We start from the raw sequence: 13,537 nt of genomic DNA on the forward strand, positions 1-13,537 counted from the left end.
TGAAGGTTTTATAAATTACGTATTCTGTGTGTGTACATGAATTTTTACAGATGTGTCTCTGTGTTTAATCCTTACGAGTTATTGCATATGCCTCTATGAGTAAGCATGCTCACATCTAGGAATGATTAATTGTACGAATCAAGATCCCATTACGTGCATAAGTGTGTGTATGTGTGCAAATGTGTGTTGGCGGCCTATGTACGACCGCGAGTGTGTGTACGAGTGAGTGAGTGTGTGAACGACTTCAAATGAGGATTAGAGTAAGTGTGTGGGAGTTAGAACACTCACCTTTGCTTCCCAGTACTGCCGGAGTGGCCACAAACAGAAAGAGCAAGAAGAAGGTGTGGTGTGTTACGGGGGCCATGGTTGTAGCGGTGTGGTTGTGGTTGTGGTTGTAGGTAACTCCCTGCCACGTCTCCACCACACCGACACACACCCTCACTCTCACCACAACACACACAGACTGAGTGCACAACCTTACCTGCTTATGACTCCCCTCCTCCCTCCCTCGTCCCTTCCCTCCCCTCCCAGCTTCTTACCTGGTACCCCTCTCCCCCTCCCCTCTCCTACCTTCTATCTCTTCACACCTATCTCCTTCCTCCTTCCCCTGCCCCTTGGAAGGTCCCGTATCCTCCTCCCTACCCTTTCTACCCTCCTCTCTCCCCTTCCTCCTCCCCAAACCAAGCCCCTACCTTCCCCACCTCACCTCTCATAAGGTTCCCCCTCCCCCAACTCACCTATCTCCCTCCTCTTCTTACCTGTCTCCTCAACATCCTCCCCTCTCTCCCTCCCTCTCCCAACCCAAGCTCCAACGCATGCGCACAGTGGATCATGGCCGTTCAGTCCCACGCGCACACACATTTGCACATACAGGTTACATGTACACAGACACACACACGCATGTATGTCCTTCCTATGTACTTAATGTTGACTGTGCTTTATGTATACTTTAAAGGTTGCAGCTACTGAATCCAAGGACTGAACTGCTTTACGCGTGGTGAACAAGGTGGATGTGAAGGCTGTTAGGTAGGCGGTATATTTGGGCACATGACTCAAGGCATTGCAACTCTTTTTAACTCATCAAGATTACGAGGTGTCTGTCCTTCCACGAGAGAGGGAGAGAGAGAGAGAGAGAGAGAGAGAGAGAGAGAATAAATAGGAAAAAAATAAAATAAACCCCTTCAGGCAATATCCTAATCTTACATTAACCCTTTGATCCTGGTATCTCCATTCCTTCTCACAGTAAAGGTGTTAATGAAGGTTATTGAAGGCAAAATCTAACTTTCACCAGTTTGAAGTCTCTCCAAAGCTCAATTAATCGTCTAGAGATAGTACGGATAAATTATATAGACGTCATCGTAGTGAAGAAGACTAATAACGAGATTTTCTATCCATGCAATCTTTTAAGCTAAGCAGCGAGTGTTTGGAGTGTAGATTATACCTTCACCCGTCTGATACCCTTTGTAATAAAATTTTCATCCTTGCGAAATACACTGGAAGCAAGAGAGAGAGAGAGAGAGAGAGAGAGAGAGAGAGAGAGAGAGAGAGAGAGACAGACAGACAGACAGACAGACAGACAGACAGACAGCGAAGGAAGGAGGGAAGGACATACATACAGACAGACAGAGCACTGTATCATTAAGAATTTGTCCTCATAAATTCATTCACAAACAACCCCATTCCTAACTACCTGCCTACCCACCAACCCCTCTGCTTACCCGCCTACCCACCCCCGTAACTACCACTTTACCTGCAATTATCTGTCTCCCCTCCCACCTACCCACCCAATTGGGCTATCTACCCCCACCCTACCTACCCGCCCACGCTTCTGTCTCTTTATCCATCCACCCACCTACCCACCTACCCACCTACCCATCTACTTACCCAGCCATCCACCGACCCATCCACTTTCCCACGCACCAATTTATCCAGCAATCCATCTATCTCTTCACTCATTTACCCATTTACCTCCTCACTCACTCACCCACCCATCTCTCCATCTACCCATCCACCTCCCTACCTACCCATCTACCTACTGTACACTACCTACCTATGCACACAAGTCACCCACCAGCCCACTCACACACTTACTTCACCCACCTACCTACCCACACACCTAGGCTATTCACCCCTCCGCCACATCTATTTTCCACCCACCTACCAACCCACCTCCATCTGCACATCTTCCCCCCATGGTCATCTTCCCTGTAACTCCCCTCCTCTCCCCTCCTCTGTTTTCCCCTCACCCCCAAACCTGTTCACTTCCATACCCATTAGCCTGTCATCCTCCCCGCCCACCTTGACAACCACCTACCCATCTCCCCACCCATCTTTGTCCACGCCTACACCTACCCATCTATCCTCTCATCTACACACTAGCTCCTCCCTAACCCTCTATTTCCTTACTTCTATATCCACCTACCTTTCTACACACGTCCCCACCCACCTATCTTTCCATCCACCTTTTCACTCACCTGCCCATCCACCTCCTCACCCACCTACTCTACTTAACTCTGATTCACCTTCTTGACCCCAGTTCACCATCTTGTCCTTCCCCTCCTTCTTATTCTCCCACCTGTCCACTGATAAGAGTAACCTGTCTTCTTACCATCTTGCTTACCTACCATCCTAACCCTCTACCATTCTACTTACGTCAGTCGCTCCAAAAATCGTCTGACGCTTTTCCATCATTACATTCTGAAACACTGGACGAAGTGTTTGAAAACAATCTCCAGCAGCATCATAAATGTGTATGCCATCTGTTTTTATCAATCCAGCATAACGAATAAACTTTTGTACAGAATATGAAATACACTATCAATCCAGAAAGATTTGCCTCAAGAAAAACCGAGAAAGGCAACAACACAGATTTCGCAGCTATATATCGCTTGTTTTCATGTTTTTTTGGAGCGCATGTACTGTACCATCCCATCTCCTTGCCGTCCTACCTATGCATCCTCCTACCTGCCTTCTCCCATACCTACCAACTAGGCTAAATTTACGACTTACCAACCATCCTGTCTACCATCCTACCTACTTACCACGGCTGCCTTCCTATGATCCTTCCCACTTACCCACCCAGCTGCTCCACGCCTACAGCTGTCCCTGCACCTGCCCCTGCCTACTCCTGCCCATGCCCCTGCCCCTGCTTCTGCCCATGCCTACCCCTGCCCCTGCCTACTCCTGCTTGTGTTTACTCTTGCCTCCTCCCCTATCCCTGCCCCTGCCTACCCCTGCCAATGCCCCTGTCCATGCCTATTTTTGTCATGTCTGCCCTCTGCCCTGCCTACCCCCGTCCCGTCTGCCCTTTGCCCTGCCTACCCTTGCCCTGTCTGCACTCTACCCTGCTTACCCCTGCTCGTCTGTCCTCAGGCTCTGCAACCAGTCTGCTGCCATCTGCCACCTGCTAGTACTGTTCATTCCCCCCCCTTCATTCCTTGCCCTCCTCTCTCTCTCTCTCTCTCTCTCTCTCTCTCTCTCTCTCTCTCTCTCCAAGAATTGTTATCCAAGACAAGAACAGTCCACTCTTAAGCTGAATAAAATCATCTGGTGGTATCACGAGTGAAAAAGTTAGGCTGCGTCACGCCCTGCAAGAGTCAGCTAGTTTATATTAACAATAAACAGAAAATAAAAACAAAGAAGTCAGTAAGGAATAATATAGAAGGTATACTTATCAGAAATAAAGTACAATACAAATATAAATATTGCCATTAGTTATGTATATGAACGCTATTTTCTAACTAAATAGATTGACAGATAGGCAGACAGAGAGATAGATAGACTGCCAGATAAACTGATGTAGTTTAAAAAGTTTCAGATTTCTAACTCACAGGGGATAGCTATGTGATGGAAGTTTGGGTAGTGTGCCTGTGAATACATATGTGTTTGCATTTGCGTCTGAATGAATGTGAACGTCTCGACAGCTTGTAATTATGAATGAATTTAATAATATTAGGGTATCTACAGTCGTTAAGCATATAACACTAAAACATGTTCAAATGACATACATGACACCCTTATATAGAGGTATAGTATTACTATCTGAGAAGCACTGTGATATACCAAAGTAAATACATGATGATATTAATTCGGTACAGTACAATAATTACAGTATACTCGTATAATAATGTACTGCATGATGATTCAGCATAAAATACACTACCTTTACAGTCTGTTATACGAATGGATTGGCGATACGTTTGTGCACAGTAGCTATGTAGGTAATGACATTAAAAATTAAAGGAACTTGTTAAGTAGTCATCCTTATGCGTGGTTCAACAAGGAACGTCTTCTGAATGCCTTATTTCTAGAGCAGGACTTCAGTGCGCCAAAACTGTGTAGTAAAGTTCGACTGAATGTGTTCTGAGAAGGGATGTTTTTATGCTATTGCTGCCCCTGCCCTTGCTTACCCGTCCCTGTCCCTGTCCCTGTCCCTGCCTACCCCTTCCCCTGTCCCTACTTCTACCCCTGCCCCTGCCGCTGCCAACCCCTTCCCATGTCCCTACCCCTACCCCTGCCCCTGCCTACCCCTTCCCCTGTCCCTACCCCAACCCCTGCCCCTGCCTACCCCTTCCCCTGTCCCTACTTCTACTCCTGCCCCTGCCCCTGCCTACCCCTTCCCCTGTCCCTACTTCTACCCCTGTCAATGCCCCTGCCTACCCCTTCCCCTGTCCCTAGCCCTACCCCTGCTCCTGCCCCTATTGTAAAGAAAGGATAGGTTTAATGCCTATCAATCACAGGGGAATCGTTAAAGCAAATAATCAGCTTCAATCAAGTCCCAGTCTTCTCCTGGAATGTCCTCTGCAACAGTCTAGTTACAGCCTTGTCTGAATAATTGTACTGATGGGCGAGCAGAGGCAAGGGGAAAAACTGAATCCACCTGTCTGACCTGCAAGTGTGTGTGTGTGTGTGTGTGTGTGTGTGTGTGTGTGTGTGTGTGTGTGTGTGTGTGTGTAACTGACATGGAAATCTCTTAACAACCATTTCCTGAGACTACAACACACAAGCATCGATTTTCACATTCAGGTCACTATTTTAGCTGTAGGTGGTAACAGACTGCGTTAGACGCTGCCCGAAGTCACGATCAGCCCGAGAAAACGACCTGCCAGAGCACCGAAATACATTTTACGCTTTGTAACTATGTCTAGCTACAGTAATTAAGGAACTAAATGAACCTCCCACCCCTCTTCCACACACACACACACACACACACACACACACACACACACACACACACACATACATGGCCAGTGGCTTAATCTATTCGCTGCAACGGACCACCTTAAAGTACAGTATATATTCAAACCATAACCAGACGATTGTATATGGCGGAGAAAAGTCCTAGCATCAAAAAGGATATATTGGTAGATTATAGAAAGCTACTGACAGAAATTTCATATATATATAATCTCTGCTTGATAAGTGCGGCTCCCAGTTCGCAAACATAGTGGGATGTGTGCTGATTAGTTTACAAGGCTCCCTTAAACGTATCAATCGTCAAATTTTTCTGCATACTACGCGTTAAAATTCTCTTTTATTATGGTTTTACAAATTATACTAATATTATGAAGGCGCTTAAAACATACAAGGAAACACTAGGGTGTAATCTAGCACGGCATAACACGGTTTTATTCTGCTTTGTTACTCATGCAAACTGATATCGATATTATAAAGGCTGAAATAATATACAAGTGAATAACGTGTACTGTGCAAAATACATCTCTAAGGCCACGAGAACACAATGGACAGACGCTCTAGGTAACGAATAAAGCAGTCACCACCTGCGGGTGTGACTGGTAAGGTGAAGTGTGCAAAAAGTTGAACGACCAGTATGTTTATCTGCTCTTGTTCTTCGTGTTCCTGTCGTTTGGTGTTTACAGATTGCATATGTTTTAAAAAATAAATTCATACAGATGAGAAATTAAGTTACTAGCGAGGAAAAATGAAAATGAAGTATCGAGTTTCTGTAAATTTCGTTGGAAAATGCACTAAACTCTGCTACAATAGGTACTTCCGCAAATGAGGCTGGAGGAGGTTATGTATTTACCTGTTTGTCTGCTAGATTGTCTGTCCACACGATATATCCAAAAGTTCTCTATGAATTTCAATTAAATTTTGTGGAAGTGTGGGCCATGGGCCAAGGAAGAATTTATTAAATTCTGGGGCAGATCCGAATCCGGATCCTACCGCACAATATCTCCAAAAGTTCTCAGTGAATTTCAATAAAACTTTGTGGAAGGGTGGACCATGGGCCAAGAAAGAACTGATTAAATTTGGGGCGGAAACTTATGAATCCCGCACAATATCCCCAAAAGTTCGCAATGAATTTCGATAAAACATTGTGGAAGAGTGAACCATGGGTCAAGGAACAACTCATTAAATTTAGGGACGGATCTGGACCCTACGTATTCCACACAATATTTGCACGGATCCGGATCCGGATCCTTTTTAATGGCAATGGCATTGGAGGAGGTATGCGCTCTCCGAATGCTTTCTTGTTAGATTTATGTTTCCGAGCGAATATATACATTTTACATATCACGTGCACTAATGATAGTTTTCCAGATATGATAGTACATGATGTTAAGCATGAACGCAGTTAGAGTGGGCGTCAAGCAAGCATAGTGACTGGCATATATATATATATATATATATATATATATATATATATATATATATATATATATATATATATATATCAGCCATTTGAGTATCCACTACAGGACCGGCCTATCCCGACCGAAGTCGGGACGATACAGCCAATGTATCTCTACCTAGTGGCTTAGGCTGTCTGGTAGAGATTGTATGTACGGTGAGAAGTGCTTGTAAGTGTACTGGTAGTGTTGTAGTGGCTTTGGATGTGTGTGTAGTCTGTGAACCTGGTGTAGTCGGTCCGCGCAAGCCGACTGGGTGCAAGCATACTTTATAGTAAAGCGACACTGGTTCAACCACAGCACCCCTTGTGTCCGCCAAAGTAGTACGTGGCTGGGTGAACACTCCCAAAGTTTATTACCCTGGCGGGGCGCGAACCCTGGCTCACCCGTGTACGAAACGCACACTCTACCACTGTACCACAGAGGCTCTGTGTGTGTGTGTGTGTGTGTGTGTGTGTGTGTGTGTGTGTGTGTGTGTGTGTGAGCTAGCAGAGCAACACACTAATACTTTAAAAAGTTATATTTGCAAGTGAATTTGAATATACAAAATGTGTTTTCAGTATACATTTGAGCCATATTTTCGCTGTCATAGGAGACTTCACCTCTCTAATCGATTTATTCAGCATATTATTCAGTAATACAATCTTGTATGTTATCTGTATTTTTTTCCTCTACATGGTCGGCATCATTATCATACAAGACGATTTTAAAGTGCAATATTATATTAGCAAAATAATTCGCCGAGCAAGACGTAGCCTACTGCGATTCCGTAAAATCTTTTCAGCCATCAAGAATTCGGCCTTATGAGATTAGCGAGAGTGACCGTGAGACATGTATACTGACCTGATATATAGGTAGCAACTAAAAGACAAGCATCTTAATTAATGTATAGAGCAGTGGTTCCCAAACGCCCTTATACTTTTCACGAAATATTCATCGGACTACATGAACATTTATTTTAGAATTTTGTATTATATACTTTAGTTCTGCTGTGGCTTACCTAGGAATGTATTTATTCGTGTGTCTGCAAAGTAGACTGGATAAAACATTATAATCTTATTTATCAAGTCAAGAGTAGTTACTGGCACATTACGTACTAGCTAGGTAATAACAAAAAAAAAAATAGTAAAATACTATAGAAGTATATAAATATAAATAAAAAAAAGACTCTTACAATGTGTTTAAATCGCAAAACTGCCTTACGATAAATGACTGTGATGGAAGATTGGTGTATGGTAATGTTCTGGGATGGGAGCTCTGAGTCAGTGTGTTATCAGCGACAAGTAGCTACAACGTACGTAAGGAGAGGAATGGTGGACAGAGAATGGCTGTGATAATTGTTTTATTTCGGTTTTGCAAGGATGTGTGGTAAGCTTTTTCATATAAGGTTTCTCTTGTGCTACATAAACTCGGATTTTCTTTCTTACTTTCTTTTTTTTGTTTATCTTGATTTTTGCACATGACTTCACGCCCCTCCTTCCCCTGATTTTACTTCACAGCCTCAAGGGGGGCGCACTCTCCAGTTTGGAAACCACTGATCCTCAAGCCGAAGAACTGTGAGAAACAGTGCCAAATTTTAAGGCCATTAGATAGGAGTAGTGGAGTGCAATGACACCTTTATGTATATTTATTGCTACTATCAGACAAGTATATTTGTTTTAGGGGAATGTGTTGCGTAGTGAAGTTAGACTGGGGAATCGAAGAGGTGGTCGTGCGGTTATAGGCAAAATTGATGCACTTTTTGTTGTGTTGGGTGGAGGGCGTGTGGTGTGATGTGGGCGTCGGTGAAGACGTGTGGGCGTGCATGACCTTGTGTCCCCCTTGTCCTCTACTGTGTTAGCCTTTCCTGCTGCACCCCATCCTCCCTGCCCCTCTGCCTCCCACCCTTGCCACACCCCACCCACCAACCCTGTCTCACTGCCTGCCACCCTTATCTCATCCCACCCACCCTGCTCCAACCGCCTGCCATCCTTGTCTCACCCCACCCACCCCGCCTCACTGTCTGCCACCTTTGTCTTACTCCACCCACCTTGTCCCCCTCTCATTCACCATCCTTCACCTTGCCTCATTCACATTCATCAACATCCACCTTATCCACTTTCTTTCATCTTGTTTCTTTCTCTCCCACTCGATCCCACCCCACCTCATTCTCTCATTCCCTCTCATTCTGTTCCTCCCTTACTTCAGTATCTTCCACTCAGCCTCACCTTGCCTCATTCCCTGCCGTCTTTGTCTCCCTACTGTGCCTCTCACTCACGTAAATTCACTGTCTCTGCTTCACTCCCGCCTTATCCCACTCTCTCCCACCTCACCTCGCATCCATTCACTATCTCCCATACTGCCTCTCTCTCTCTCTCTCTCTCTCTCTCTCTCTCTCTCTCTCTCTCTTCCACCCTGTCGTATTCCTTTCCATTCTGCCTTGGTCGAGTTCCAAACTGCCTCACCCTCCCTCACCCTGCAGGACCAGGGGGAAATAACCGAAGGGAAGGAAAAAGTGCCACAGGAAAATTGGAAATGAGGTTAGTGGAAGAAGCAGCAGAAAGGAAATCAGCCTAAAATACAGTAACACAGAAAAGGAACATGAAGATAAAATGATACAGAACAATGTGGAGCAATTAGAGAGCCAAACATTTTCTTTGCCCTGTGACCCTGACTCTCGACCACTAGCGCTCAATATCGAACTACTTTATTCTTGTCTGATCCTTAATACTTCCACTCACTTTAATCCACATATGTTCAAAACTGTTTAAGCTGACCTTGCAATGTGACCTTGACGTTTGACTTTTCTTTTGACCTTGACCTTTGGCTCACTGATCTCAAAATCGTCCCCCTACCCCTGCCTTTCCCTGAACCCTTCCACCAAATCTGACTGAAATCGGACAGAAAATGTTTAAGTTGACCTTGCAACGTGACACTGACCTTTGACCTATTTTTCAAATAAATTTAAAAAAAAAGCTCAATCCCTTGTCTAACCATCAACTCTTCCGCCAAGTTTGGTCCAGACTACATGAAAACTGTTTTAGTTACTGTATATTGTTCACACACAGACGCTAAGGTTTAGCTTTAACCTTTAACTGTGATCTTGACCCTTGACTGGTTGTTCTGAAAACTGAGCTGCTGCATTTTTTAAATTTATCCTCAACCCTTCCACCACGTTTGGTCTAAACTGGATAAGAACTACTTAAGCTGATATTGCTAAGCCAAGCTTTGACCTAGTCCTGTAACCTTGACCGATGACATATTGTTTCTAAACAAAACTTGGTCCGCTCATGGGAAGACCTTCAACCCTTCCACCGAGTTTGGTTGAAATCCATTAAAAAAAAAAAAATGAGTTATTTTGTTCACCCTGGCCCACGCATGCAAAAAAAAAGACACAAGTCTATAAAAATGTAACACCCTCTCTCGCTTCGCATGCGCTGGTGTAAATTACACATGAAAAGGCTATAAAAAGAGACAAATTAATCCTTCAGTATATGAACATGCCGTACATAGGATATTGTTGTGAAGGCGTCAAGCGTATCGCACGTCACCTACCAGCCCGTCTCATGGGTCCATACTTGGTCTAACAAATGACTTAATGTTGTGTTTGCTTCACCTTTGGCATAAAAGGGCTTAAAGCTGTGCGATAAAAAGAAAAAAAATAAATAAAGGAGAGAAAAGGACAAGTGGCAAGGCTAATGCATGAGGACCTATGTCGAGTTTTCCACACACACACACCGCTTTTGATTCCTTTACCGTCACACAATCTGGCGTAGTTCCAATCGCCCATCCTCTATACCGAATGTCTGAGAATGACACCTACCAAGATAATACCGTACGTATTATCTCTCGTGAAATTTATCAGCTGAGTTGCTACAATTCCGCACCTTCATTAACCGCCTGGTATGGTGATGCGTTTTTTTTTTTCTTTATCCTTGCCCTATCTAGAAATATGTATTCAGCTCAGGAGAGACTTTTCGAACTAAACAAATTAAATGGAGTCATTATTAATCCGTTTTCTGTTCGGGTGCTTTCTTAATATGAGTAAAATCGTTGGGGGTAGTAAAGTCGAACTAAAAATGACGTCCTCGGGCTGAAGGAGAGACGCTGTCCTTCATGGTGACAGCTACTCAAAAACTAGCCAATTAACTCGTCACTGGTAGGTCAGTATTTACCGCCAGTATTTACATCACACACGTATATTATAGTATTTGATTTACAATTTTTTTTCTCCGACAAGGAGGATATGTTTTCACACCTGTTTGTTTGTTATCAGGATTACTCAAAAGCTGAAGGAGAGACTTGGACCAAATTTGGTGAGTAGATAGCCCATGTCCCAGGGAACAATCGATTAACTTTTGGGACCGATCCAGATCGTATTACAGAATCTGGATCCGGAAAACGCTTTTTGCGAAACCCTAATCGATGATGAGAAACCCTAACCCATTAAGATGCGCTCCACTGAGTGTCCCTCTAGCTTATAAATGCAGATGCTAAAGTTAAAACTATACAGATGGATATGTTTGATATTTACAGGATCCTGTTCATTTATCAATATGTTATTTGTAAATCGTGTTCACCACATGAGAGAATTATTATATTTATATCGAATTTCTGAATCTCTCTCTCTCTCTCTCTCTCTCTCTCTCTCTCTCTCTCTCTCCCGTTTTCAACAGCCCCACCATATAAATATAAATATATGTAGAGAGAGAGAGAGAGAGAGAAATTATCATCCCCGAATCATATATCACTACTGGAGCGCTGAGTTACCACTTTGGGATGTAAGAATGATAATTTGTGCTTAAAGGGAATTGTCATAAATCACTTGCTCGTTGGTGAAAGCAACTGAACGTCTTTACTGTACACATCTTCCATTAAATAATAATAATAATAATAATAATAATAATAATGATGATGATGATGATGATGATGATGATGATAACAATAATAATCTATCTATCTATCTATATACCTAGGCTGCTTCCCCCAAGGAAAGGGAGGTAGCCGAGACAGGACGACTCACTCTCCATTTACTCATCCATTCAAACACATTCATTTGCATCTTAGCCCCAAAGGGGAGAACGGACAGATCCTCACCGCATCACACCGCACAAGGGTCAACTGCGCAATGCAATCAGTGACATCCGCAGCAGGGCCCGACAGTAGAACTGGTTTACCCCTGCCACATCATAACAGACCCATCCCCTTACCCGCACCTGACCTGACTAGCTGATCAGACCAAATGCGGGAGAATATCCCCTCAGGGCTGCGTCATCACTTATTCATTCACAATTTCTCTCCATTTATTTCTGTCACGCACAGCCACTCTTCCTTGCTCAACAGACATCCCTCTCGCATCCAGCGCTCTCTTCACACTGTCCATCCATCCTATTCGTGGTCTTCCTCTCAGCCTTACACCTCTCACATCAGATCTAGTTATCTTTTTCACCAATCGTTCATTATCCATTCTCTCCATATGCCCAAACCATTGCAACACCCTCTGCTCAACTCTACCAGCCATCTCCCGAACAACTCCAGTTCTCCTTCGCACTTCATCATTTCGCACTCGATCCATACGCGTCACTCCACACATACTCCTCAGACATCTCATCTCCATTACATTCAAACTTTTCCTCTCTGCTACACCCACATTCCATGTTTCAGCCCCATATAATGCAGTCGGTACCACAACACCCTCATACAGCCTTCTCTTTACATCCATTCTAAGCGAACGACATTTAAACACTTTTTTCATTCCTCCCAGCACCTTTCCTACTTCATTTATTCTAAACTTCACTTCTGCATCTATTCTTCCATCCACAGCAACATGTGACCCTAGATATTTAAAACAATCTACCTCCTCAAGCAACTCACCATTCAAAACTATATTCATCCCCCTACCATCTATCAACCTCGTACACTTCATCACTTTACTCTTATTTTCATTTACTTTCAATTTCCTCCTTTCACACACCCTTCCAAACTCCTCTACCAACTGTCTCAATCTCTCCTCTGAATCAGTCACCAGTGCAGTATCATCTGCAAACAGCAGCTGCTTCAGATTCCACTCTCCTCCATCAACATTTACCAGACTCAGACCACCTAAAACTCTTGCATTCACCTCCCTTACAACACCATCCATGTAAATATTAAACAACCAAGGCGACATCACACATCCCTGTCGCAGCCCCACTCTCACGGGAAACCAATCACTCACAGCATTTCCCACTCTTACACACGCTCTACTTTTTACATAAAAGCTTTTCACCCCTTTTAGTAACCTACCATCAAGTCCATACAATCTTAAAACAGTCCACAAAGCCTCCCTATCAATTCTATCATACGCTTTCTCTAAATCCATAAATGCCCAAAACACATCCTTGCCTTTCGCTAAATACTTTTCACACACTTGTCTCACAGCAAACACCTGATCAATGCATCCCCTCCCTCTCCTAAAGCCACACTGCTCATCACTAATCACTCCCTCTGTACCCTCTCTAACTCTCATAATTAACACTCTACCATACACTTTACCTACAACACTCAACAGACTTATACCCCTAAAGCTAGTACATTCATACTTATCACCCTTGCCTTTATACAACGGGACCACACAAGCACTTGCCCAGTCAATTGGCACCATACCTTTCTCAAAGCACACATTCAACAATCTTACTAACCAGTCAACAATAGTCACTCCACCACCCTTCAGGCATTCCACAGCACACCCATCCATACCTGCAGCTTTCCCTGTTTTCATATCCTTTACTGCCTTCTCCACTTCTTCCTTCGTGATCAAAGAATCATTCAACTCTCCCAACACATTTATTCCTTGCACCCTTCCATCCGCCACAATCTCAGCCATCCTTTCCTCCTCTACATTTAACAATCTTTCAAAATACTCT

The 13,537-nt window shown here is 43.8% G+C and overlaps 1 protein-coding gene across 1 annotated transcript in view; it reads right to left on the minus strand.

Annotated features, from left to right (window-relative positions):
* The window catches only part of qsm (Zona pelucida superfamily protein qsm), a 233,457-nt gene extending 233,018 nt beyond the window's left edge, over positions 1 to 439 (minus strand). The window contains exon 1 of the mRNA XM_080281111.1: positions 289 to 439. Coding sequence (XP_080137237.1) covers positions 289 to 364 — 76 coding nt within the window. The 5' untranslated portion in view covers positions 365 to 439. The remainder of the gene's footprint in view (positions 1 to 288) is intronic.
* Between the last annotated feature and the right edge of the window lie 13,098 nt (positions 440 to 13,537).

The sequence above is a fragment of the Coenobita brevimanus genome, chromosome 87 (assembly GCF_032717465.1).
Source record: "Coenobita brevimanus isolate Jiangsu-jjx chromosome 87, ASM3271746v2, whole genome shotgun sequence".
Classification (NCBI taxonomy): domain Eukaryota; kingdom Metazoa; phylum Arthropoda; class Malacostraca; order Decapoda; family Coenobitidae; genus Coenobita; species Coenobita brevimanus.